We start from the raw sequence: 27,739 nt of genomic DNA on the forward strand, positions 1-27,739 counted from the left end.
CTACATGCCTAAATGCTTTGCGAATGAAGCTATCCTATGTTGACATTGTTCGACAGATATCATGTGAACCAGCTTACTTACGCTAATTTCAGGTTGACTATAACGTGTATGACAACATTTTTGGAACGATTACAGGATCAAAATGCCGGTAAGTTCTTTTCGTCCGCCGTTCATTTCAAGAATCGGCAGCGGAACTCGATTTCTGACTTTCTGTGATTGTGAACTAACGTTTGACTTGTTGTTGATAACAAACAAATGCTAAGTTTTCTGATCAGCATAATGCATAGCCTCAAAAAAAATTGAAGGAGAGACAGTGTTGATTGTAAAGATGCTAAGAAATGCCAAGATGAGGACAATTTTTGTTTGATTTCAGTGTAATTTTTCGTGGACTTTCACACTCACAGTCATCTATTCTCATTTTCTCGCAGTCTCTCTCTCTCTCTCCCTCCCCCCCCCCCCCCTCTCTCTCTCTTACTCAAACATGCACCTATAATCTGCACTATTTTATTTTTAACTTGTATTTGTGTGGGTACAGATGGGAACCACATTAGAAAACATTGACCAAAGTCCAAACTTGTTTTCATTCATTGATTCAAGCAGCAGTTGTTTCAGTTGTGTTCTGCACCTCAATTTTGACTACGTGTTAAATGAAAGAGTCTACATGTTACAATACATTACTTTCTATTTATGAGCAGGAAAATGCAAGTATGAAAGATGTGGACAACGTCCGAGTAGCGGTGAGATGTCGACCCCTCAATGAGAAAGAAATACAGCAAGGATGTAAGATGGTCGTCAAGGTAACGTTTCCACACGTGTCCATGTCTTCGTGTAAATTTCTTTCTGGTTATAAGATGTTCCCGTTTACCAGGTGAAACGCTTGTATATTTGTTATTTATTTTTTATAAATATAAGTCAAATAGGTGCGCATGCATTATTTAAAGGCTGACATAGTCCTATTTAATTAGTGTAATTACTTCCAGGGCTTTTCCCATCGTTGCGGGGATGTATAAATTAAGCTTCCTGCAAAGTTTTAGGTTTGAAGTCCTTACCAATTACGAGAAATAATTAATTCTTTATTGCATTGTTTAGCAACAGTTCTCAATCAATCAATCAATGAGGCTTATATCGCGCATATTCCGTGGGTACAGTTCTAGGCGCTCTGCAGTGATGCCGTGTGAGATGACATTTTATACGGCCAGTAGATTGCAGCCATGTCGGCGCATATTTACCTTTCACGGCCTTATTCCAAGTCACACGGGTATGGTAGACAATTATTAACTGTGACTAAGCAATTTTGCCAGGAAAGACCCTTTTGTCAATCGTGGGATCATTAACGTGCACACCCAATGTAGTATACACGGTTCTCCAGGACTTGGGCTATTTTTAGACCGTTGACGTCACTTCGTGACGTTTCGTAAACCAAAGATGGCGTTTGAGACTGTTCTGTTTACATTCGACACTATCAACACCACTTTGCAATACTGAAATAATTTTTTCTGTGTTCGAAAGCTACAGCCAATCGTTATTATATCCCCTTAGGTACAGTTTTATAACATTATTGGCACATGTAAACAATATGAATTGATTAATGAACGCTACGAATATATGGCAGCCTTTAATGTGTACAGATCAAGCAGTGAAGTTTAAATTCTTTGATAATCTTATCAATTTATGGTGGATCGTGAGACGGAGTATGCAGCGTGGCGGTTCGCACCGGCTTCGCCGGGATGATCGCGAGACGGAGTATGCAGCGTGGCTCTTCGCCGGTTTAGAGCACGTGTTGACGTGATTGACGCCACACGAAGGAAGGGAGATAAACGCGCAAAACACTGGAGAAGATACGGAAGAGTTACTGGAAATGGATCTACAGAAAAACCAAAATCGGTTCACCGCGCCGCGCTTAGAGCACATGTTGAACATTTTCATCGACCAGATTGTGTCCGGGGTCTACCTGAATATGCCCACCAAATTTGAAGCAGATCCATCGAGAACTTTGGCCATGCATCGCGAAGTGACAGACAGACAGACAGACACACAGACACACAGACACACACAAGCCGTATGTAGATATAGATAGATACCTGTATACAGTTGAGAAGTCTGTTTCCAGATGCTCAAGTCTAGCTTAGGACATTCAGAATGAAGAAATAAACAAGCTTTAACCATGCAATCTGACTTTTGGTTTGGAAATGATAACATTATTTGTATGTCATTGTCAGAGATGCATACATGAACGTAGAATGTCACTTGTCAGAGAGAATATCAGACGTGAAACTGAAAGTAGAATGTTCTGTGTCACATACTCATAGCATCCGGTCGCCCATCAATCTTCAGTGGGAGTTCTGTTATGTACTTTGCCTGCTGCAATTGACAATTTTCGGAACGAACTCTGTCCAGTTTGTATGGGTTGTGGAAGAGGGACATTTTCTTGCAAAATGTCAGACAAAATATGGAGGGACCAATCACTAGCGAGGGGTGTGCCGGAAACACGTGGAGACACGCACACCCCTCGCTAGTGATTGGTCCCTGCATTATTGTTTGTCTGCAATTTTGCAAGAGAAGGTCAATCTTCCAAAAACCATACAACCCGACGGAGTTATTTTCGGAATTCGTCTAGTGTAGAATGAGAGCTTCATGGTAGTGTCAGTGTCATGCACCCATTTCTATCATACTGTTTATCAGGTTGATGAGATGCGAGGGCAGGTCACCGTGAAGCACCCAGACACGTCCAACTCAGACCCGCCAAAGAACTTCACTTTCGACATCACCTTTGGCCAAGACTGCAAACAGCTAGATGTGTACAACAAAATAGCTCGGCCTGTAGTCGAGTGTGTGCTGGATGGATACAATGGTTTGTATGTTGCTCGTATGAAAATAAGGGGTTTTCACTTTCAGGTGCTTTTTACATTTAGTCAAGTTTTGACTAAATGTTTTAACGTAGAGGGGGAATCGAGACGAGGGTCGTGGTGTATGTGTGTGTGTGTGTGTGTGTCTGTCTGTCTGTCTGTCTGTGCGTGTGTGTGTGTAGAGCGATTCAGACCCAATTACTGGACCGATCTTTATGAAATTTGACATGAGAGTTCCTGGGAATGATATCCCTGGACGTTTTTTAAATTTTTTTCAATAAATACCTTTGATGACGTCATATCTGGCTTTTTGTAAAAGTTGAGGTGGCACTGTCACACCCTCATTTTTCAATCAAATTGATTGAAATTTTGGCCAAGCGATCTTCGACAAAGGCCGGACTTTGGTATTGCATTTCAGCTTGGAGGCTTAAAAATTTATTAATGACTTTGGTCATTAAAAATCTGAAAATTGTAATTAAAAATTTTTTTTTTACAAAACGATCTAAAAGTACGTTCATCCTATTCTTCATCATGTTCTGATTCCAAAAAGATATAAATATGTTATATTCGGATTAAAAACAAGGTCTGAAAATTAAAAATATAAAAATTATGATTAAAATCAAATGTCCGAAATTGATTTAAAAACAATTTCATCTTATTCCTTGTCGGTTCCTGATTCCAAAAACATATAGATATGATATGTTTGGATTAAAAACACGCTCAGAAAGTTAAAACGAAGAGAGGTACAGAAAAGCGTGCTATCCCTCTCGGCGCGACCATTACTGCACTATTCTGGTTTGTTGATTTCACTGCCTTTGCCACGAGCGGTGGACTGACGAAACTACGAGTATGTGGTCTTGGTGAAAAAAGCAGTGCGTTCAGTTTCATTCTGTGAGTTCGACAGCTTCACTAAATGTTGTTATTTCGCCTTACGCGACTTGTTTGTTGTTGTTGTTGTTCTTTTTTACATTCAGTCAATCAGGTTCCTGACTGACACTCTTCCTTGAGGGTCCATTTTATTTGTAAGGCGAGTCCAAGGACCCCTTCAGAGGAATTTTAGAGGGTCCCAAAACCAGGAGGACTTTGGGCAGTTTTGAGAGACATTCATAAAAGTGTTATTTGCATGGGTGGGATTCTTCCGGTGTATATGCCGGAAATCCGGATTCGATTATGGCCTTTTTTTCTCTCTCTTTTTTTTGTTTTGTTTTTTGTGTGGTTCGGTTGAGTTTCAGGATGCATGACATTTTTCAGTCCCACCCATGTATTTGTGATATCAGTTTGATTTACTCCATAACCTTGAGTTGGTAGAGATCTGGCAGGACTTTTTCTTGTCTTTGAAATACAGCCAAGTGTACGTTCTTGTCTATTCTGTATAGAAACTAGCAGACACTTACATCAGTACCAACAGTACGCATGATAACAAATTTAATGCGTCCCAGGATCTGCTCTTTAAGTTTAGTATGTCATGGGACCCCCTTCAGTAATTTCGAGTACACTTGTTTTGGATTCTAGTGCATGTAGGATGCAGTGGCGCTCAGTTTGACTTCGAGGGCTAGGGATCTCTGATCAATATTTAACCAAATGTCATGATTTGTTGAGGGGCAGAGAGGAACTCTGTCTTCTGAGGTGCGCTGTGGAAAGCATTTTATATCTCAAAATATTGAGCGTACTTCATGAGAATTGATACCGTACTTAAGTTTTGTTCACATTTTTTTCCTGTTTTTAACAATTCCTTGTGATGACATCATTTTTGCAATTTTGTTTGTTTCAGGAACAATATTTGCCTATGGTCAGACGGGCACAGGCAAGACGTTCACCATGGAAGGTGTGCGAGCCATCCCGGAGAAGAGAGGCATCATTCCAAACTCCTTTGCTCACGTCTTTGGTCACATTGCTAAGGCTGAGGAAGACATTAGGTGAGACACTAGTCTGATAAGAGAGGTGTGCAAGCCATTCTTGAGAAGAGAGTTGCTAGTAGGATGAGAATGACATTATGTGAGACACTAGCCTAATAGGACAGGTGTGAGCCATTCTTGAGAAGAGAGTTGCTAGAAGGCTAAGAAAGACATTAGGTGAGACACTAGCCTAATATAGGACAGGTGTGAGCCATTCTTGAGAAGAGAGTTGCTAGTAGGCTGAAAACGACTATAGGTGAGAACCTAGCCTGATTTGGAAGAAATAGACTCGTCCCTGTTTGTTTTTGCCAAACATATTTTAGCTTGTAGTTGTGTACACTATCTCTGTGTGTATGTGTTTGCATGTAGAGGGATACATGGAGCTGAGACTATCTGGAAACATATCATCTTTACAATTACAATGTCATTGTCACACAGCCAAACTCCCATTGTCACACAGTCAAACTCCCATTGTCACACAGTCAAACTCCCATAGCGCATATACCTTATCGGCCCTGCAAGGTAACCATCCAGATCCAGATCCAGATCCAGATGTCTGGTCACTTTTACCTGACCACATTGTCATCCAGATGAAGGCTGGCATTCTCATGGACTGTGCTGTGATTGTGTTTGTTACAGATTTTTGGTGAGAGTGTCGTATCTGGAGATCTACAATGAAGAGGTGCGAGACTTGCTGGGCAAGGATCAGCACCAACATCTGGAGGTAACTACCCTCACACTTTTGACAGCATTTAAACAACAAGGACTAGAAGAAGATAACAACAGAGATGTACTCACCAGCAGTAGACACACAAACACAGAAAACTGAACCAGTTGCGATAGTAAGTCCTCAGCGAATAACAACAAAAAGGAGAAGTGACAGAAAGAAGAAAATAAGTTGCGTGCATTCTCGTGTTCCATAGAAGAACTAGAACCAAATATTGAACTAGTGGTGGGATAAATCTTGTCTTTTTGTTGTTTTTGTTGTTGATGTCTTAAACGTTTATAATAATTATGATTATTTCTTTGGAGGCAAGAGGTTGTTTTCTGAAAAATGACTGTATAGTTTAACCGGTTAGCTCAGTTGGTAGAGCATTGGTCTTGTGATCTTCAAGTTACGTATTCAGATCTAGGCCGGGGTGGACACAGGTGAACTTTGTGTGCAATTTTTAGGCCGCAATTTTCTCCCCCCTTTCCTAACCTAGGTGGTGGGTTCAAGTGCTAGTCTTTCGGATGAGACGAAAAACCGAGGTCCCTTCGTGTACACTACATTGGAGTGTGCACGTTAAAGATCCCACGATTGACAAAAGGGTCTTTCCTGGCAAAATTGTATAGGCATAGATAAAAATGTCCATCAAATACCCGTGGGACTTGGAATAAAGTAAAAAAATTCCATCTCACACGGCATTAAGTCTCAGGAAACATGAATACACGCATGCAGGAAAAAAAATAAAAAAATATTGGTAGCGCCGTATGTATGGCAGCTCGCTTTACCTAGGGAGAAAGCAGCCCGAATTTCCATGAGGGTAACCTCACTGGACTGTAAATCTTATCCAATCCAATCCAATCCAATATCCTTGTCCCACCCCTGTGTCACTGCTGTGGCTTGTAAAAGACTTTGGTCATTTTACCAGAAGTGCAGTCAAATCGATTACACCTAAACACGCACACACACCTGGGTGATATAACTTTTCTTGCTACTAGCTTTCCACTGAGAGCAAGCAACCTGAACAGCAATGATGAATAAAAAGATAAAATGTCAAAATTGAAGTAAAATAAAAAAAAATACATAGCCTTGTAGTACCATGAAATGTGTCAAGTTATTTGGGGTAACATGATCATATATTTCTTCTTTTATAATTAACAACGCCGGTAATGTTATCTTCTGTTAACAGGTGAAGGAGAGACCAGACGTGGGCGTGTACGTGAAAGATCTGTCGGCATTTGTGGTGAACAACGCTGACGACATGGACCGCATCATGACACTAGGAAACAAGAACAGTGAGTTCAATTATGAGAGGGAGAGGTAGAGAGAGAAAGAGAGAGTGTCTGTCTTGTCTGTGTTTGCATGTGGAGGTAAGAAGATCATTATTTTTTTGTTTGTTTGTTTGCTTAACGCCCAGCCGACCACGAAGGGCCATATCAGGGCGATGCTGCTTTGACATATAACGTGCGCCACACACAAGACAGAAGTCGCAGCACAGGTTTCATGTCTCACCCAGTCACATTATTCTGACACCGGACCAACCAGTCCTAGCACTAACCCCATAATGCCAGACGCCAGGCGGAGCAGCCACTAGATTGCCAATTTTAAAGTCTTAGGTATGACCCGGCCGGGGTTCGAACCCACGATCTCCCGATCACGGGGCGGACGCCTTACCACTAGGCCAACCGTGCCGGTCAAGATAATTATTAGATTTAGTGATGTGAAGTACTTTCAAGTAGTAAGTAGGTAAGGAGCACAGTATTTGGGTGCCTCTCAGTATCTTGCATGAAATGAAAAACACTTGCACTCGTCATGGACTTGACAAACATGCTAGAGGAGGATAGTCAAGAGTTCACTGTCATCGACTGCCACATCATTGGATACAACTCAGGAAAACTATGACTGCTGGTTCACATTACACTTAAATTCCTGTTTCTGCCTCTCCTTGCCAACCTGGTCAAAGGCACCCCTTAATCCAGACTGATGCCTGGCAGAGTAAATTAATGATTTTCATTTAACACTTTCTACCCCACCTATGTTGACCAAGTTTGTTTTTGCCTTTTCACTCAGAATTGTAGTAACTGTGTAGAAACTGTGTATCAACACGCTGAAATGCAGGCGTTAGATGGACGTTACAGGAAGCGACTGAAGCTAACCGTCTGAGCAGATATATCCGTACCTGGTCAGATAGAGCCATACGAGTGGGTACGGATATATCCGTACCTGGGAGACAATGAGTTAAATGTTAAAGCCTAAGCAGAAGGATTTCAGTGTTCATGTTAGTCAAACTCGGCAAAACAAATTGTATGCATCACAGCTTTGCTCACTGTTGGAAACTTTGGTAAAATGAGAGGTGTCACACTTAGAATTCCGTTATGCTGTGTTATTATTGTGTTTTCTGCTGACTTTCAGGATCTGTGGGTGCAACTCAAATGAACATGCACAGCTCCCGCTCACACGCCATCTTCACAGTGACGGTGGAATGCAGCGAGAAAGGGGCAGACGGCAAGCAGCATGTGCGCGTGGGCAAACTTCACCTGGTCGATCTGGCTGTGAGTATAGCTGGTCTGCTGTGCTGCAACGTATGAGTCAAGCTTTGGCCTTACCCCTGAATGCCTCTTGAACTCGCCTCCAATCATCCCCATAATTCCCATCATAGGACCTTGATTTCACAGATTTTCTTTTCATAACTTAACCCTCCCTCTTTTTTGAGACCTGATTTTTTCAGAATTTTTTTTTTTTTGGGGGGGGGGGGGGGGGGAGGGGGGGTAAAAAGGGGGGTTACACTATATTTTGAATTTGTGTAGTTTTAACTTTGGGGGGGGGGGGGAGTTAAAAAGGGAGCTTACATTGTATTTTGAATTTGTGTAGCTTTAGTACTATTTTTGTCATTAAGTTGAGGTAGAGCTCAGTTCTGGTCATGATAAGCATATATTCAAAAGCGAAGAGGAAACTTCAAGTGATTTCTTGGGTTTAAAGGTTTTCAAACTGTAGCACAGTGGTCTTTGTATTGTAATGTATTCTTGATTATGACTGAAGGGGACAAGTCATTTACATGTGTATTTCTATGTCTTAGTAAAAGTGTACACTCATATCTGGATTTCTGTGTTCTTTTAAAATAGAATGAGGTAAAGCAGTTGTTACAGTCCTGCTTTTCAGAGCTCTTTCTTTTGACAAAATTCAGCCATTCCACTCAGTCGCCACAGCCCAACATGGCCTAAAAATCAATTCCCTTCTTCAGTGACTCAAAACATTTTTTCTTCATTGTCCAGGGATCAGAGCGACAAGCGAAGACAGGAGCCACGGGCCAGCGACTGAAGGAAGCCACAAAAATCAACCTATCTTTATCGACTTTGGGCAACGTGATCTCATCCCTGGTGGACGGCAAGAGCACCCACATTCCCTACAGAAATTCCAAGCTCACTCGTCTCCTTCAGGATTCCCTGGGAGGCAACTCCAAAACTGTTATGGTGAGAAGGAAAAAGATTGCAGGAATAGTGTTTGTGGAAGTGGAATAGACGAATTACGAAAATAACTCGGTCGGGCTTGTGTGGGTTTTTGGAAGAGTGAATACCCTTGTCAAAACCTCTTACAAACACTGGAGGGGCCAATCACTAGCGAGGAGTGTGTCGAAAACATGTGCTGGCAAGGGTACTCACTCTTCCACTACCCATACAAACCCGACAGAGTTATTTCCCAAAAGAGTATATTGTCTTTTGGGTTTGTTTTATTGGATTGGCGACTGCGGTTACTCGAAAAAACAAGTGTAGGATAGTTTTCTACTCATGCTGATTGTTCTGCCATCTAGAATTGTGTGTGACTTATTAGCTGTTATTGTTCAACTATTGTGCGTAAATAATTCAGAGGTTTGTACAGAGATGATTGACGGGTAGAAGCTTGGCGTGAGCCCCCCCCTAGTTTTGCAGTTTCATTGAAATGATTGAATTTTCTTCTCTTTTTAAATTATTTTTTTTTTTACATGGGATACAAAAAAAGCTATTATATTTTTAAGCGTGAAACTTCAAAAGGGGTACGTAGCATATTTATTTTGAAAACCACACCCTGCACATTTTTTTTTTTACCTGAAGTACAGATTCACTTCAACTCAATTTCTCTTTCTTATCTAAATATTGCTATATTCAAGTGCCAGGTCCATGCAGGCCGCATTCCACCCTCTGTATAACACACATCAACCTTGTTCGTCTATACAGTGGAACCCCCATTTTAAGACCTCCCAAAATCTGAGAAATTCAGGTCTAAAAAAGAAGGGAGTCTTAAAATGGGGGTCAATTTACAGAGGTTATGAACAGAAAATCTATACAAAGCAAGGTCTTAAAAGGGGAGAGTCTTACATTGGGGGGTCTTAAAAGGGGGGTTCCACTGTAACATGATACACCTCTGCCCACAGGTAGCCAACATGGGTCCAGCAGACTACAACTACGACGAAACGATCAGCACGCTACGCTACGCCAACCGCGCCAAGAACATCAAGAACAGGGCCAAGATCAACGAGGATCCCAAGGACGCCCTGTTGAGACAGTTCCAGAAAGAGATTGAGGAGCTGCGCAAGCAACTGGAAGATGGTGTGTGCTGGGGCAGCAAGGGTTGCTGTTGCCAAAGGCGGTCCTTGAATGAGCCCGAAGTCAACTTCGCGAAGACTTCACAAAGTCTTTTTATCGAAAACTCAGTGCTGAAACTTTGTGCGGCCAGCTTAGCGAAGTTTACTTGGAGTAGTCGACCTGGCCCAATTCAGGACAGGCTTAAAGGATATCTTGTTTCTTGTGGAAACTACATTGTGAACTAGCTGTCACAGACACTTTTACTTTTTACATTTAGTCAAGTTTTGACTAAATGTTTTAACATAGAGGGGGAATCGAGACGAGGGTCGTGGTGTATGTGTGTGTGTGTGTGTGTGTCTGTCTGTCTGTCTGTGTGTCTGTCTGGGCGTGTGTGTGTGTGTAGAGCGATTCATACCATACTACTGGACCGATCTTTATGAAATTTGACATGAGAGTTCCTGGGAATGATATCCCCGGACGTTTTTTTCTTTTTTTCGATAAATACTTTTGATGACGTCATATCCGGCTTCTTGTAAAAGTTGAGGCAGCACTGTCACACCCTCATTTTTCAATCAAATTGATTGAAATTTTTGAAAGCAATCTTCGACGAAGGCCGGACTTCGGTATTGCATTTCAGCTTGGTGGCTTAAAAATTAATTAATGACTTTGGTCATTAAAAATTTGAAAATTATAATAAATATTTTTTTTATATAAATCGATCCAAAGTTACGTTCATCTTATTCTACATCATTTCCTGATTCCAAAAACATGTAAATATGTTATATTTGGATTAAAAACAAGTTCTGAAAATTAAAAATATAAAAATTATGATCAAAATTAAATTTCCGAAATCGATTTAAAAGCAATTTCTTCTTATTCCTTGTCGGTTCCTGATTCCAAAAACATATAGATATGATATGTTTGGATTAAAAACACGCTCAGAAAGTTAAAACGAAGAGAGGTACAGAAAAGCGTGCTATGCAGCACAGCGAAACCACTACCGCGCTGAACAGGCTCGTCAGTTTCACTCCGTCATGCACAAGCGGCGGACTACGGTCATTGTGAAAAAATGCAGTGCGTTCAGTTTCATTCTGTGAGTTCCACAGCTTGACTAAATGTAGTAATTTCGCCTTACGCGACATGTTTTTTTCTCCATTGGGTAGTTGCATTGACTTCGGAGCATACCAACAATCAAAGGGATATCTGGTTTCTGTGCAGGCAAAGAGAATGTGAGAGAGAGAGAAGAGGAGAGAGAGAGAGAGTTGTTTTTTCTTCATCTTAGACACATACTGTGTGTGTGTGTGTGTGTGTAAAAATCACTTCACTTTTTTGCATGTTTTATTCTTTTTAATAGCAACATGAGGATATTAACAGAAGTTTCAGCTAACTACTGCCTTTTTTTTTTTTAATGAAAAATGCACAAAACAATTTAAGCAAATGATGGTTTTCAACACATGAGAAATATTATAAATTTTCATCTGTGCGGTTTGTATTTTGCAGCTTGTCATGGTTAGAAATGTGTCTGGCAGAAGTATGTATATGAATAGGTGGAATAATCATTTGTGGAAGGACAAGATTTATTAATTTGAAATTTTAAACAATTATTGTGCAGGTGTGACAGACGACGAAGGCGACGAAGACAGTGAATCAGAAGAGGAGATAGTCGATGAAAACGGAGTGACAAGGAGGGTCAAAAAGAAACGCACAGGTATGCACAGTCTTGCCATTATCTCTTAGTATTCACTGTATTATGTCTTCATATTAACTGCTACTTCTTCCTTGGTGTATTTGTAAACACTCCGTTTTTCTTGAATTCTGTAGACTTGCACACGATAATGGTCTCAGTCAAGTCACTGCTGTGTCAATAGGTTATTCTCCAGAGATGGGTACCATTTTGTGGCATGAGTTTTCAGTCCTGATAGTTTGAATGCTGTGAATAAATGGTGAACAGGAGATATACTCTCTTGATTTTATTTTGATTATCAATTCACTGACTAAATCCATGACACCCAATATTAATAAAAGACCACAAATCCTATTTCGGATAAGTTTGTTATATGCAAGCAATGTCAAGCTCTTACATTTCTACGTGACAGAAGCAATGCAGTTTTCAGCATTATGAATGTAATATTTCAAAAAAACAGTCAATTTGTGCTTTGTTCTTATTTCTTTACTTGTGTGCCAGTTGGAAATGGTATCCATTACTTAAATCAAAGTCTGTGATAAAAACCTCTGCATTAATAACTAAAATACTACCAGCGTAGCTTGCTTTCCACTGGTATCCAGCTTTGGAGAAAGACCCAAATATGTTCAACGAAGACAAAATCAAAAATGTTTAGACCTTCTTGAACTTTACCTGCAGGTAGATACACTCAGAACCTAGGGTGCATTTGATTTTTTTCATCAGTGTAGGAATTCAGGCAAAATGTAACATTTTTTATGTTATTTTATTGTTACCATTAATCCTTTTGTATTCATTTTCTTTGGCTTTGAACTTTAATATATTCACAACTTCTTTTCTTAGTTGCTACTCATCTTAAGATCATACAGTGGAACCCCCCAGGTTAAGACCCCCCCCCCCTCCCCACAATTTGAGACTTCCTCCATTTTAAGACCCTGTTTTCTTAGACTTTCATAACCTCTGTAAATTTACCCCCATTTTAAGACTCCCTCCTTTTTAAGACCTGATTATCTCAGAGTTTTGGAGGTCTTGGGGGGGGGGGGGGGGGGGGGGGGGGGGTTCCACTGTACCAAAATCGTATGCTCATTTGTGCACCTAATTGTGTGAGAACTATCTACGTTTTATGAATGAATTTGTACGTTGATGAAGCGTTGTGTAACCCCTGGTCTCTTGTTGCTGTTGTGGAATTGGACGTTATGTGTCTAGAGGAAGAAGACAGTGAGTACTATTCAGTGATTTCAAGCAGCATGGCGTCTCGGCCTGGCCGTATCTCTGCTCCTAGTGTGTGTGTATGCATGGGATACGCTTGTGTGTTTATAAGGGGTTGTGGAATTGGACGTTATGTATCTAGAGGAAGAAGACAGTGAGTATTATTCAGTGATTTCAAGCAGCATGGCGTCTTGGCCTGGCCGTATCTCTGCTCCTAGTGTGTGTGTGTATGCATGGGATACGCTTGTGTTTTTTCTGGCTTTTATTTTTGTTGGAGGTGGAAGGAACAGGAGCAGGGTGGTTGCTGGAGGTAAAAACAAAACAACAATAACAGAAATTTGATTGCTTTGTGGAGAGAAAGCCACCTGACAAGCACAGGCTTAATTTTGCTATGCACAGTTTTGTGTTTTGCTTCTGTTTGGAAGATGGATTGAATTCAGCAGCAAAGACAAAATGAAAATAAAAGAGAAAAAGTCGATGTTGCAGGTGGCAAGTTACTACAGTATTGGTCTGTGTGTTGTTTTTATGTGGCTTGGGACGTTTATGTATGCTTTTCATGCAGTCAGGTTTCAAGATTTGATATTAAAGGTGGTCGTCTACATTTTTGCTTTTTTTCAATAATCTTATGGTTAGATTTCGCTAAAAAGTTATAGAAAAAAAAATATATGTAAAAAAAGATTTTATTTTTGGGTAGCGTGACTCACGCTTCCAATATTTTGTTTTCTGTTTGCTGAGAACATGGATTGTGCTTTGCCTAAAAATACTGACCAATCAAATTCATGTCACTATGCTTATAGCCACGCCCAAACAAATGCAGCAACAGTTTGACACTGGAGCGCTGTCCACGCTTTTTTTAAAACGCACAAAATGCACGGGATTTGAGAGGAGTTTTGCGCTTGGCATTTTCCAAATAAGGATATCCTACTATGAGTACTACGCTGGAATACTACAATGAATTTTTAAACGGCTACACTGGCTTTGTCTTTCCTGATCGAAAGGGGGTGTATTGTTGATATTTGTAGATAATAGACTCTGCATTTGGTCAAATGGCGATTTCGGTATAAAAATGTAGACAAGGACCTTTAAAGGGTTACTGGTGTTGTCAGCGTTTTTTATTTGTAACAGCAGGTACGGTTTAGCTTTGCGGCTGTGAGAGTTGATCAGTAATTGCGATGAATGTTTGTAAGACTTGCCTTTAAAGTCCAATCTTTTTTTATGCATGGAGTTTTTTGTTTTTTTTAAGCATGGAGAAATTAGAGAACAAAAGTCTTAATATGACTCTGTTCAGGTCTTTGTCACTTAATCTTTAAAAAAAAAAGTACTGTGACAGGATTTGCATTTATGCCAAAGTGACTTTTCGATTGTTTTAGTTTTCTTGGTCAAATGAAATGTATTTTTTCTTGATCAAAGCTCATAATACTTCTTGATGATATTGTCAAATAGCCAGACTATGAGTTCAGGCAGTAGTAGAATGCATCTCTGGGATTCAAAATGATTTTGCATCACAAAAGAGAATGTTTGCATGGTACATGTAATAGTTGCTCTATTTGGTAGAATAGCTTGGTGTCCTTTTAGGTTTACATGTACTACAGTCTGTTTTTTCATCTTGTTATTGCAATATTTGTCCTTGAACATCTTAATACAACAGCAGAGTTGTCTTCAGTCTATTTATGTGAACTTAGTATTACGTTTTTCGGCAGCTGCCATGGCACATCGTTTATGTGTGAGAGTAAAACTGAAGATACAGTGGATAAAATCCCATACCTCCACCCCCACCCCCACTCTCAGTGCTTCACCAGGCCCAGACGTAACTGTGCTGCAGTGGATCCCCCCTTTATGCCTCCCCCCCCCTTCCCTGAAGTTAAGACCTTCCCCCCTATTAAGAGTAATTAAGACTCTTTCTCAGACTTTTTGCTCACAACCTCTGTCAGCTTACTCGGACTTTAAGACTCGGTCTCCGTTTCAAGACCTGATTTAATGACATTTTTGGAGGTCTGAAAAAGGGGGGGGGGGGGGGGGGGGGGGGGGTTCAACTGTACAAAGTAAGACAGATGAAATGGAACCATTACATGTGTCTACATGTATGATGTGTTTTGTGAAACATGATATAGAGAGGATTTAAGTGTGTAGGAGGAATGTTGAAAGGAGGAGCATACAAAGGATTTCTATTTTAATCACACACAACAACATTTTTGTTCAGTGTATTTGAAAGAGGGAGGTGATATGTGTTTTGTCTGCCTACCTTCCTGCTTGTATGTCTTCCCATCATTCTGAGATTGATGATGAGGGGCTAATGCCCTGCTCACAGAAGAACGAGAAAGGAAAAACTTTTTTTTAACTCAAACACTCTGTAATGTGTTGTTTGTATTAACCTTTGCTTGTTCTTTCTCTGCTTTCGCACACAAGACAAAGAAGGTAAATCACAGCAGAAGCTTTAAGTTGGGTCCTTGTGTGTTTTTTCTTTTCGCGTGACTTTTAGCTCCAAACTTTCATGGAATGCTTTGTTCCATCTGCTTGCCTCTTTCTGTATTTTCTGTCTGTTAGTGTTAGTGTTTATTTATTGATTTTTTAAATTTTTTTTTACTTCTTACTCCTTCAAGCAGAGAGTGTCTATTTCTTGCTCCCCCTCTTTGCTGACCTGTTAACCCCCACTCCCCCCCCCCCCCCCCAACCGCTCCTCCCTCGTCCTCCGGCCCTGTAGGCCCATAGGATTCCACCTGTAGGCCCATAGGATTCCACCGTCTCCCTAGTACATTGTACCAATTCCATGCCCAGAATGATATGGTCACACAATTATGCTGTGAGTCAAGATTTGTGTTTTACTTTGGTTTGCAGTGTGGATTTATTCAATGATACAAATCTAAAGGAGCTTTTTTTCTCTGGTGATATATGTAGTATTTCTTTGTTTTGCTGTTCTTTTATCTTTCCAGTGTCTATTTGTTTTCATACAGTTATACAATTTGGTGTAAAAAATGTCTGCCCCTTTACTGGTATGATCTAGTTTAAACTTGGATCCCAAAATTTTAAGTGTCTTTTTAAAATGAATATCTTAACACTATTGAAAGCAAAGAAGAAGGAATATTGTTAACGGCAGTTGATTTTTTTCTGTAAGCAGCCTGTACATGTTTAACTTCTGTTTTCTTTCTGTTTTATATATTATTTCTGTTTTAAATATTGTTTCTGTTTTAAATATTCTTTCTCTATGTGCTTTCGGATATTCTTCTCTGTGTGCTCATGTTTTTGTGTGTGTGTGTGTGTGTGTTAAATCAATTTCAGAAGGTACGTGCAACCCGAGGAATGATGAACAAGACAAATGCTTTCTTTAAAATTGATTGAAAGAACAAGTAAACCAAACAAAATCCTCTCTATTGCAATCGTGTGAATGAATGAATCTATTAAAAGGAAATAATCGAATGAATACATTTAATAAATATTAAGAACAGATAAATAAATAAGTGAATAAATCTAATGAATGATAAAAAAATAAATACACACAAACAATTTGTGGACTTTCAATAATGCGGCCAGCAAATATACCAAAAGGAGCATGTTTCACTGGCTTTCAGTGACATGAACTACAAAACCACCACCAACAACAACAACCACAATCCACCAACAACAACCACCATCTACCAACAACAACAGCAAATTATGACCACAGCAACGCCAAACATTTTTTACCATCATTATGTGGTTTGTGTTTCAGGCAAGAAGAAGATCTCCAAAGAGAAAATGACAGAGATCCAGGCCAAGATAGACGCAGACCGCCGGGCCCTGGAATCCAAGAAAGACATGGCGGAAGAAGAGAAAAACAAAGTCAAGGAGGACCTCGACAAGAAGGAAAATGAACTGAAAAAATACAAGTGAGTAATTGTAATATGCTGTGAACATAGTTGTGGGTGAACAAATTTGAAAGAGGGAAAGAAAAAAAGAGAGAAAAAGAAGGGGAAAAGAATGTAGAAAAAACTTGACTAAATATAAAAAAGGGTTGATTATCCATAGGTGCACGTGGTAATGCCAGAAGTGGGAATTACACAAGTTTTGACTACAATTCTGACAGGCAAATAAAAATACAGATGAGAGGAGTGACAACCATACCTTGCCATTTACAACTGTAGCCATTTTTCATGCAGAGTTTTTATACCCCAAATGCCTCAATGTATGCCAATGACTTTTCTCAGGGATGAACAGGAACTGTTGGAGAACAAGCTGGCGGCCATCCAGAAGAAGATCATCGTGGGCGGAGAGAACTTGCTGGAGAAGGCGGAGGAGCAGGAACGCATGCTGGAGGAGAGTGCCAAGGAACTGGAGGACCGCAAGCAGAAAGAGGACCAACTGCGGAAACAGCTACAGGAGAAAGAGGTACAGTGGAACACCCCCCCCCCCCCCTTCAAGACCCCCCAATTTAAGACTTCCCCCTTTTGAAGACCTTGATTTTTCAGACTTGCTGTTCATAACCTCTTTAAATTTACCTCGGTTATAAGACTCCTTCTTTTTTACATTTAGTCAAGTTTTGACTAAATGTTTTAACATAGAGGGGGAATCGAGACGAGGGTCATGGTGTATGTGTGTGTGTGTGTGTGTGTGTCTGTCTGTCTGTGCGTGTGTGTGTGTAGAGCGATTCAGAGTAAACTACTGGACCGATCTTTATGAAATTTTACATGAGAGTTCCTGGGTATGATATCCCCAGACGTTTTTTTCATTTTTTCGATAAATGTCTTTTATGACGTCATATCCGGCTTTTTGTAAAAGTTGAGGCGGCACTGTCACACCCTCAATTTTCAATCAAATTGATTGAAATTTTGGCCAAGCAATCTTCGACGAAGGCTGGACTTTGGTATTGCATTTCAGCATGGAGGCTAACAAATTAATTTATGACTTTGGTCATTAAAAATCTGAAAATTGTAATTAAAATTATTTTTTTATAAAACGATCCAAAATTACTTTTATTTTATTCTTCATCATGTTCTGATTCCAAAAAGATATAAATATGTTATATTCGGATTAAAAACAAGGTCTGAAAATTAAAAATATAAAAATTATGATTAAAATTAAATTTCCGAAATCGTTCAGAAAGTTAAAACGAAGAGAGGTACAGTAAAGCGTGCTACGAAGCACAGCGCAACCGCTACCGCGCCAAACAGGCTCGTCACTTTCACTGCCTTTTGCATTAGCGGCGGACTACGTTCAGTTTCATTCTGTGAGTTCCACAGCTTGACTAAATGTAGTAATTTTGCCTTACGCGACTTGTTAAGACCTGATTTCTTAGATTTTTGGAGGTCTTATAAGCGGGGTGTGACTTTTGTCTGTCTGTGTTGGAGTGTGCCATTGGATGGAAGAGGCCCCTATATTTTGTCTGTCTGTGTTGGAGTGTGCCATTGGATGGAAGAGGCCCCTATATTTTGTCTGTCTGTGTTGGAGTGTGCCATTGGATGGAAGAGGCCCCTATATTTTGTCTGTCTGTGTTGGAGTGTGCCATTGGATGGAAGAGGCCCCTATATTTTGTCTGTCTGTGTTGGAGTGTGCCATTGGATGGAAGAGGCCCCTATATTTTGTCTGTCTGTGTTGGAGTGTGCCATTGGATGGAAGAGGCCCCTATATTTTGTCTGTCTGTGTTGGAGTGTGCCATTGGATGGAAGAGGCCCCTATATTTTGTTTGTCTGTGTTGGAGTGTGCCATTGGATGGAAGAGGCCCCTATATTTTCCTTTGTTTTTTTAATCGATTGGTCTCTTTTGGACACCGGTGTCAGAATAATGTGACTGGGTGAGACATGAAGCCTGTGCTGCGACTTCTGTCTTGTGTGTGGCGCACGTTATAGGTCAAAGCAGCACCGCCCTGATATGGCCCTTCGTGGTCGGCTGGGCGTTAAGCAAACAAGCAAACAAACTCTTTTGGACACGATAGAGGGAATTAATGGAAACGCAATTTCATAATGGTTTACTGTTCAGGGACTTGACTGACAGGTCTTTATTTCATTTCACAAGAACAAAAGGTTTAAGGCACAATGCTGTGTTGTTTAACCTGTCCTTACTAAGAATGCTTTGACTGGCAGATGTAATCTGATGGGAGGGCCCCATGTGAGTTAGCGAAAGGACCTGTTTTTATGCAGGGGTTGCACAGACTTTGAGGGATTTGCATAAGTTGACACCAAATGGGTTGTATGTATTTTCAGTGGCGGTATGACTAAAAATGCTTATGGTGCCTGAAAAATGCAATATTTACGCAACATTTTGCAAAGAGGGCAACCCAGAAGTTGTCTATGACTGAGTTCACTCCTGACGTGTGTGATGCTGTGCGTGTTGCAGCAAGAGAGGCTGGACATAGAGGAGAAGTACTCCAGTCTGCAGGAGGAGGTTGCAGGCAAGACCAAGAAGCTCAAGAAAGTCTGGACCATGCTCATGCAGGCCAAGTCCGAGGTTGGTATTGTTCACCCCAGTCAACTGGGTCACGTACACGCATGCTTGCTTGCATACATGTGCATACGTGCACACACATGCACACATACATGCCCTCTCTTCTTTGTTGGAGATTATTTCATTTCTTTTCTCATTTTTTTTTTATTAGGTCTTAAAATGACATTTGACACAGCTTGAGACATGCAGTGTTCTCCGAGGTGAACAATGACTGACGAGATCAGGGTAAAATATTGTAGTTTGATCAAAAATACAAATAACATTTATGAATCGATCCATTTTTAGTTAGAACTGCTTTTATCTTATATGACAAAATACACACAAACATGCACTCTTTTGTAGTTTTGGAAAGCCGCCAATATATGAGTTTTAGTCAGCCTCTGACGTCACATGGTTATGTTGTTTCCCCGCTGTGTGTGCAGATAGCAGACCTGCAGCAGGAGCACCAGAGAGAGATGGAGGGACTGCTGGAGAATGTGCGACAGCTCAGCAGGGAACTCAAACTGCAGATGGTCATCATCGACAACTTCATTCCACCAGAATTCCAGGTAGAATTGAGGGATTGTGTGGTGTTTATTCATGAATGAAGATGATCTGTGATGCATGGTATTAGGTAAAGGTGGGGCTGTGCTGGAAGAAATAATTGAATAATGTATTTCGTGATAATGTAATGTATTACTTGATAATGTAATTTATTTTGTGATAATGTTATGTATTATGTGATAAAGTCAGGGATGTTTGATGTCTAAATCATTGGAACTTTTACAGCATGTGGTGGTGGCCTCCTTCCATACTCCTCCCCACAGTAAGCTTTTACATTTTTTCCCCAGTCCCACCCCTGAACAATGAAATAATTTTTAAAGTAATAATGTGCTAATAGTTGAGAATGAAAGTCGCTTGTTCATTTCAATGCTTGTTGTTCAATCAGGTGCCAGGAGATTGGTTCCACACAACGCTCACTGTATTCCTCATGCCGTATGCCTTTAGAGTGCTTACTTCCCTTTAATTCTTAGATCAAGTGATAATGTGTTCAAATTTGTTCAAACTTTCCTTGTTGATGTGTGCAGGAGATGATCGAGCAGCATGTGAACTGGAACGACGATATAGGAGAGTGGCAGCTGCGCTGTGTGGCGTACACCGGCAACAACATGCGCAAACAGACGCCACAGCCCGAGAAAGATAAAGACAAGGTGGGTGTTGGACACTGTGGTGATAGGTGTGGCACCAATTCTGTCACTCGTAAATACCCTTAACATTACGTGCCAACATCAGTCTGTTCCCCGGTGCTGAGAGTTTGAATCTTCTGTGTAAAGCGGTTACCTACCCTCTTTATACCCAAGAAGAATAGAGTAAAGTGTGCAATTGATGGATTGATTGATTCATTTATTGATTCATTCATTGATTCATTCATTGATTCATTCATTGATTCATTCCTTGATCGGTTTATTGATTCATCCCGAAAAGAAACAATTACACATGGTGTAAGATACAGAACCTTCACAATGGTCCCCTGAAACCCTTAGTACTACCATTTTCCTTTTACTCAAATAAATATGCAAGATTTCTACCCAAAAAGGGAGCTTGCTGTGGAAACCCATGACAATATGGTTAAAGGATGTTGGCATTGTGGTTACGTTATTGTTAAGGTGTTGACAGTTTGTAGTGTTACAAAGTTCTGATATTGTGGTGTTACAAAATGGTGACATTATTTACTTTACTGCCTGTTATGCCGGTTGTTGACATTGTGGTGTTACAAAGTGTGGACATTGTGGCTATTTCAGAAAGTGTTGACATTTATGTGTCTTGGTTTTGGGGCTATGTTAGTCAGTGTTGATGTTATGGTTATGCCATGTGTTAACTGTGTTAGCAGAACGACACTGTGGACCTATCCCATGTGTACCTGGCGTACACTGCAGAGGGCGCAGAGGAAGCTCTCAGGCCCAAAACAGCAAGCAAAACTTCTAAATCGGGTCGACCCAACACGGCTAAGAGACCCAAAAGCTCAAAAACAAGGTAAGATTAGGTGAAAGGTTTTTTGTTTTGTTTTTGAATACAGTTTGAATGTTTTGATATTATGTAAAAGTTTAAGCAGAAGAAATAAATGGTGACTGCGCTTGAGGGCGATGCATAAAAAGACCAAAAAATAATGTACTCGCATTTGAACAAAGAATGCTGAACGAATAACAGCTTTTAAAAGTTTTAGTTTAAAAGTCATTGTTGTCTTTTGTGTTAAAAGCGACAAAAAATAAAATCAGGACTTAATTGAAGTTAACAAAAATGAACAGGTTTGAAATTTGCATATGTTTGCATAATGATGAGAAAGGAACAGCTTTTTCCCCCATCAAACAAGCAGCATAATAGCAACAATTTTCGGAAGTTTTGATGTGTCAACAACGTTAGTCAAATAATGTGATTTTTGTGCGATTATTCCATTTGCTCAGTGCTCATGTGTTTTTCTGTCAGGAAATCCAAGGGCAATGAGTTGGACTCTTTGCTTCAGTGACTTCTCGCTTCCGCCCTGGCTCTGTGTGTATTCAAGTCTCTGGCCCTCTGCGAGCAGATGGAGGAGGCGTTTTTCTACTGAACCACCACTAAGAAATATTTCCCCTTTGCAAAGTTGCCTAGCTTTAAAAGTTGCCCCTCTTTGTTAGTCATTATTTTCTGAAACTTCAGCTAAACAAGACCGGAATTGAATCAAGCAATTCTGTGCTTACCTATGATGGAGAGCAGTGTGTTTGCTAAAAAAAAATCTAACCCAGTCTGGTTTTGTATCTCTTTTACCTCCCTTGTCTGTCCTCTGCAATTCAAGAGTTTTCTCCCATAGACCATGGCTCGTACAACACATCACTCTGGAAAGGCTGCGAGGTTCGATTGAGCATACAATTTGTACATATGACACTGCTAAGTATTGTGATCAAAATTGTGATGATTCTCCTCAAGTATTTGAAATTTTGCATTGCATAATTTTTCTGTGATGTTTCTGCTTACGTTGTTGCACACGTTTTCTTGAAAACTACTACTCAGGTTTTCTTGTGCTGAAAGTTTCTTCTGTATTTTTCTTGCAATGATTGAAATCCAGAGATTTTGATACTTAACATTCAGCGTGCCATTGTTGAAAAAAAAAAAGAATCAAATTTTGCAGTATGGAAAAATTGAAATTTTGTTGGCAAACATGCTCTTTTGGTTACACAGTCCTGAGACATCCTGCTTGCTGGCTCGCGCACAGAGAACATTTTTCCTTCTTTATATTCACTCTTGCTTGCTGCAAAATCCCTCACGCGGGAGTTTTTTTTTAGACAGGCCAGGCACTGGTTTTCCCTTGACTGTACATGCTCTTTTGATTTTCTCTGTAGGTTACTGTGACAGTAAAAGTACTTCAATGAGATGAAAGTAGATCCTACCATTTTTAGAAGCTCACCCTTTTCTTTAGATCCTTTGACGGTTTTATTCAAATTTATGCAAATGAGGGTCAGGGCGGGATGTGTTGCGTAACACATAACTCAATGTTTGAGACTGGACTGTGTTCTCTATTCTGTGTGATCACCATTTTCATTTCCATTCAGTGAAACGTTCTGACAAACTCCCTCATTTTGTGAGAGCTAGGTATTTCATTCTCATGGTGATTCTCATCTTTAATATAAACAGTTGGTATTCTCATCAGATATTTCATTTATATGAATCAATCAATCAATTTTCTTTCCAATGACATTTCTCATGTACAAAGAGAGAAGCATGGCACTGTCGTGAAAAAATCGTTTGTACTAGCACACCATAGTTATTTACTCCAAAAGTTTGTCATTGTTATTTTAGCAAAATCGCCTGTTTTTTTGTTATCAAGTTTCCATATTACATAACTCTCTCTCTCTCTCTCTCTCTCTCTCTCTCTCTCTCTCTCTCTCTCTCTCTCTTAAAACCACATCTTGTCTATCCTCTGGTCACTTGTTAAACCAATCCTTTCACATGTTAATTGAATTGTGTTTCATTTTGTGATCATTGCAACAAAAGCAAAAAGAGAAATGAAATTTCATTTGAGTTTGAATGCTTCCAGTTCCATGCTCATTTCATTGAATATACACATGAAGTCTGAAAGAAAGAAAACAATTCAAATGGTTTTTTTTATATTTTTTTTTATAGATCATTTGAAGGATAAACAAGGGTGAGAAGGAAATATTGAGTAGGCATAATATTGAAGAAGCCACGTTTATTATTGATATTCATCATTGGCAGGTAAATGACCCTACTAATGACCCTAATGAAATTAGCATCCACCCCCATCTGCATCGCTCTCATTTTGGTATTGTTACATCAATTGTTTTAGTAAACCGTGGGCACAAAATGTGTGTTCTGACTTGAAGATGTTTCTTCATGAAAATTGATGTTCATGAATGGACAACCTTTGTAGCATCCATGCATACATATTGTTTTATTGTGTAACTTATTCTGGGGTCACTAAAACTTGCTGCTGTTGGGGGTTCAGATCTTTGTCACACAGAACATGTAAATTTAACATTTATCTGTATATATTGCTGCTGGTTTTCTGGAAAATGTTTGTTAACAAAACACCAATAAACTAACTGAATTTGATGTTTTTTCTCTAAAAAAAAACCAATGTTAAAAACAGTTGAGAGAATGAGAGAGGAACTAATCTGACAGAATGGTTGCTTTTGGAACCATTAGCTTTCTGTTAAACTTTTCAGTTTTGTGTTGTCCTATTTTTATTGTTATTCATTTATTCATTATTATTTTTTTGTTTAAACAAACCTTTCTTCTAGTGTAAAACCTTTTGCAAATCACCACAGATCTGTCTAGGGTACCGGCACAGTTGGCCTAGTGGTAAGGCGTCCGCCCCGTGATCGGGAGGTCGTGGGTTCGAACCCCGGCCGGGTCATACCTAAGACTTTAAAATTGGCAATCTAGTGGCTGCTCCGCCTGGCGTCTGGCATTATGGGGTTAGTGCTAGGACTGGTTGGTCCTGTGTCAGAATAATGTGACTGGGTGAGACATGAAGCCTGTGCTGCGACTTCTGTCTTGTGTGTGGCGCACGTTAAAATGTCAAAGCAGCACCGCCGTGATATGGCCCTTCGTGGTCGGCTGGGCGTTAAGCAAACAAACAAATATGTCTAGGGTTTTACATGGGATGAGACAATCCTTCTGATTACACCTTCTGCCTGTCTTCTTGGCAGGGTAGCAATGGTTGCATTTTCATTTATTTCATTTACTTGACTTTACTTGACTTTATTATCCCAATGCTGGGAAATTCGTGTCGCTTCCTCCCTGTGGACATTTTGTTTGTTTGTTTGTTTGTTTGTTTGCTTAACGCTTAGTCCACCACGAAGGGTGATATCAGGGCGGTGCTGCTTTGACATTTAACGTGCGCCACACACAAGACAGAAGTCGCAGCACAGGCTTCATGTCTCACCCAGTCACATTATTCTGACACCGGACCAACCAGTCCTAGCACTAACCCCATAATGCCAGACGCCAGGCGGAGCAGCCACTAGATTGCCAATTTTAAAGTCTTAGGTATGACCCAGCCGGGGTTCGAACCCACGACCTCCTGATCATGGGGCGGACGCCTTACCACTAGGCCAACCGTGCCGGTAGCAAGTCTGTTGATTATTGACAAGTTTCCAAGTGGAAGGGTGCTCTTATCCCATGTAAAAGCCTGTACAGATCTGTGTTTACATGGTGGCTTGCACAAGAAAGAAGGTTGTTTCTTCTTTTGGTCTTGTTGTATACTTGTAGTGTTGTGTTTTTATGGCACTGGACTGATGTGAATGTGAATCAGGATTTGTTTTCTTGTTTTTTAAAACAATATATTTTTAAGAATTTTCTTTGTACAGCTTATCATTCATTGGTGAATGCTATTAGTTTTACTTTTTTTAATATTTATTTATGCATAAAAGCTGTCCAGTAACATAAACATGATCTTGTACGTACGTTTAGGCATTTTGTGTACCTCTTGGATTTTCCCCCACTGTCATTTGAAACCTACTGTTGAATCTAGGTTTGTTTTAACTTGTAGTGATGTGACCACAAGTAAACAAAGTAACGGCAGAAAACTATGAATTGACCTTCAGGCAAAAAGTGATTTTTGTTTTTATATGTATCCATCATTAATTTATTTATTTGCTATTTATGTCTGTTTAGCTGCAAGAGATACTGTAAGCGCAGTGTGGTTTCAACACAAGTTGAAGCAAAGTTTAGTTTACTGTAATAAATCCCCATGACAAATCTTTCGTGAATTTTATCATAGATAATCTCAACGCAGTGTCACAGAAGTTGCTGTTTGATAGAGAGCTGTGTCTTTGCTTTGCGTCATAATTTTTCAGTGTTCTGTGTAACAAGTAACACGTTTTTTTAGAAAAACTCTGGTGAAAAAGACACATTCCTGTGATACTTGCTTATCCGTCCAATTTCTGTTTTCGTGTTTGTGTTTTGTAGACAATTTACACTTGCAATTTTTTTTCTTTCTTTTTCCTTTTTTTTTTCCTTGAGAATTTACACCCGTCCATTTACTGGTCTTCTGTTTCTGTTTTTACTGTGAGATAATTAATTTACATGGTTGTAATGTATGGTTTGAAATGTAGGCATAAGTTTTTTATGTGAAAATCTCCCTCGGGTATGGAACGGCGAATGCCATGGAACCCGTCTCATTTTCAGACCACAAAGGAATCAGGTCTGAAAGGGGATGGAATCTTAAAATAGAGGTACATTTTGCAGATGTTATGAAAAGAACATCTGAAATAAGCATAGTTTTACAAAAGGGGGAGTTTAAAATCGGCCTCCCCCCTGATGAATGAATCTTAATTGAATTGTACTGGAAACTTGCATTCTCCCAGTAAGGTCATATATTGTACTACGTTGTAAGCCCCTGGAGCAAATTTTTGATTAGTGCTTTTGTGAACAAGAAACAATTGACAAGTGGCTCTATCCCATCTCCCCCCTTTCCCCGTCGCGATATAACCTTTGTGGTTGAAAACGACGTTAAACACCAAATAAAGAAAGAAAGAAAGAAAGGTTAAAGTGGGGGAGGAGGCCTTGAAAGGGAGGTTCCATCTTGGAGCTTGTTCTGTGTTTATGTGTTCCAAGGATGCAAACAATGCAAGAGATATAAAATTATAGTTCTGTAAGACTTTGGTGTTGTTGTTTTCTTTGGTTTCTTAATTTGAGTGAGTGATTTTGTTTGATTTCACGCTGTTTGCCTATGAGAACACGTCTGTGTGCTTGGTTGTTTTTGTTTCCGTTGTGTAGCTCATTGTGGTCATTGTATTGTTTGCTTCCATCCAAACATGTGCAGGTGTATCTTGTTTCTCTTCGCTACTTTGTGGTTATAAGGCAAAAACAAAACAAAAATGTTGGTTTAGGGTAACGTGACCAAAAAAAATTGGGTCGGTAGGTAGGCGTTTTTTGTTTGTTTGGTCTTTTTTATTTTTAAATTAGTCGAGTTCGAAGGAGGCTACTTTCCCTAGTCTCGGTATGGTTCGCAAAATGTGCAAACATTTTTCTTCTTTTTTTTAGAATTGAAAAAAAAGTTTCAGAGTCGGCGGGAAAAAATAGGGTAAGTCGGGTTACCCTAAACCAACACTTGGGGGGGGGGGGGGGGGCTAAATATCACTACTCTCTGTCTGCGTCTGTCTATCTCTGTCTCTCTTTTTCCTTGTCTCTGTCCAACGCACAATGCAGGGACTAATGCATACCAAATGCTGCTGATGGACTGATGCAAATAGCAGGCATGGAAAGTGTCCGCGAAATCGCGGATTTCTGCGAAAAGGAAATTACGTTACAGCGAAAATCAAAAATTGTCCGCGGCAAAAAAAAGGTAAATTAAATTATAGGTATACTATTGTCTCTCTAACCATTATTTACCTACACGAGTACTATCAAAATATTACTATCAAAATATTGGTCTAAAATGCTAAAATTCGTTTTCCTTCACCCCAACGGGGCTCTGACCCTGTACCCTGCTGGGGCCTAGGCGGCCCCTGGACCTGTCTATTTTCAGAGTTTTTTCTATTTTGGAATTCCCATGCCTGAAATAGATTGTGTGCAGTCCAAGAGGGAAAGGCCTATTGGTGTCACAATACAAAATGCAATACAATACAATATTATAGGGCCCGCGTGTACAATACAATACAATACAATATTATAGGGCCCGCGTGTACGATACAATACAATATTATAGGGCCCGCGTGTACGATACAATACAATATTATAGGGCCCGCGTGTACGATACAATACAATACAATATTAATCAATCAATCAATGAGGCTTATATCGCGCATATTCCGTGTGTACAGTTCTAGGCGCTCTGCAGTGATGCCGTGTGAGATGAAATTTTATACGGCCAGTAGATTGCAGCCATTTCGGCGCATATTTACCTTTCGCGGCCTATTATTCCAAGTCACACGGGTATAGGTAGACAATTA

General features: G+C 40.0%; 1 protein-coding gene across 2 annotated transcripts; it reads left to right on the forward strand.

Moving 5' to 3' along the window:
- LOC138968944 (kinesin-like protein KIF3A) lies at window positions 1-26,443 on the forward strand. Of its 2 annotated transcripts, none has more exons than XM_070341624.1 (17): window positions 1-148; window positions 696-797; window positions 2,683-2,851; window positions 4,618-4,762; window positions 5,381-5,465; window positions 6,637-6,742; window positions 7,860-7,999; window positions 8,720-8,917; window positions 9,856-10,030; window positions 11,619-11,714; window positions 16,603-16,759; window positions 17,078-17,258; window positions 19,203-19,313; window positions 19,733-19,858; window positions 20,378-20,500; window positions 21,178-21,323; window positions 21,774-26,443. In XM_070341624.1, the coding sequence occupies exons 1-17, from the start codon at window positions 143-145 to the stop codon at window positions 21,811-21,813; spliced, it is 2,106 nt and encodes a 701-aa protein (XP_070197725.1). In that variant the 5' UTR covers window positions 1-142; the 3' UTR covers window positions 21,814-26,443. The 2 variants fall into 2 exon arrangements, with proteins under 2 accessions (XP_070197725.1, XP_070197726.1); XM_070341625.1 differs by having other exon boundaries at window positions 21,181-21,323.
- The last annotated feature ends 1,296 nt before the right edge of the window (window positions 26,444-27,739 follow it).

This window comes from Littorina saxatilis, linkage group LG6, assembly GCF_037325665.1.
Source record: "Littorina saxatilis isolate snail1 linkage group LG6, US_GU_Lsax_2.0, whole genome shotgun sequence".
Classification (NCBI taxonomy): domain Eukaryota; kingdom Metazoa; phylum Mollusca; class Gastropoda; order Littorinimorpha; family Littorinidae; genus Littorina; species Littorina saxatilis.

Excerpts from the sequence above, each read along its gene's own strand:
- LOC138968944 (XM_070341624.1), top strand. Across the intron at positions 16,760-17,077 it reads AATGAACTGAAAAAATACAA|GGATGAACAGGAACTGTTGG; the intron begins GTGAGTAATTGT and ends GACTTTTCTCAG. Across the intron at positions 21,324-21,773 it reads CCCAAAAGCTCAAAAACAAG|GAAATCCAAGGGCAATGAGT; the intron begins GTAAGATTAGGT and ends TTTTTCTGTCAG.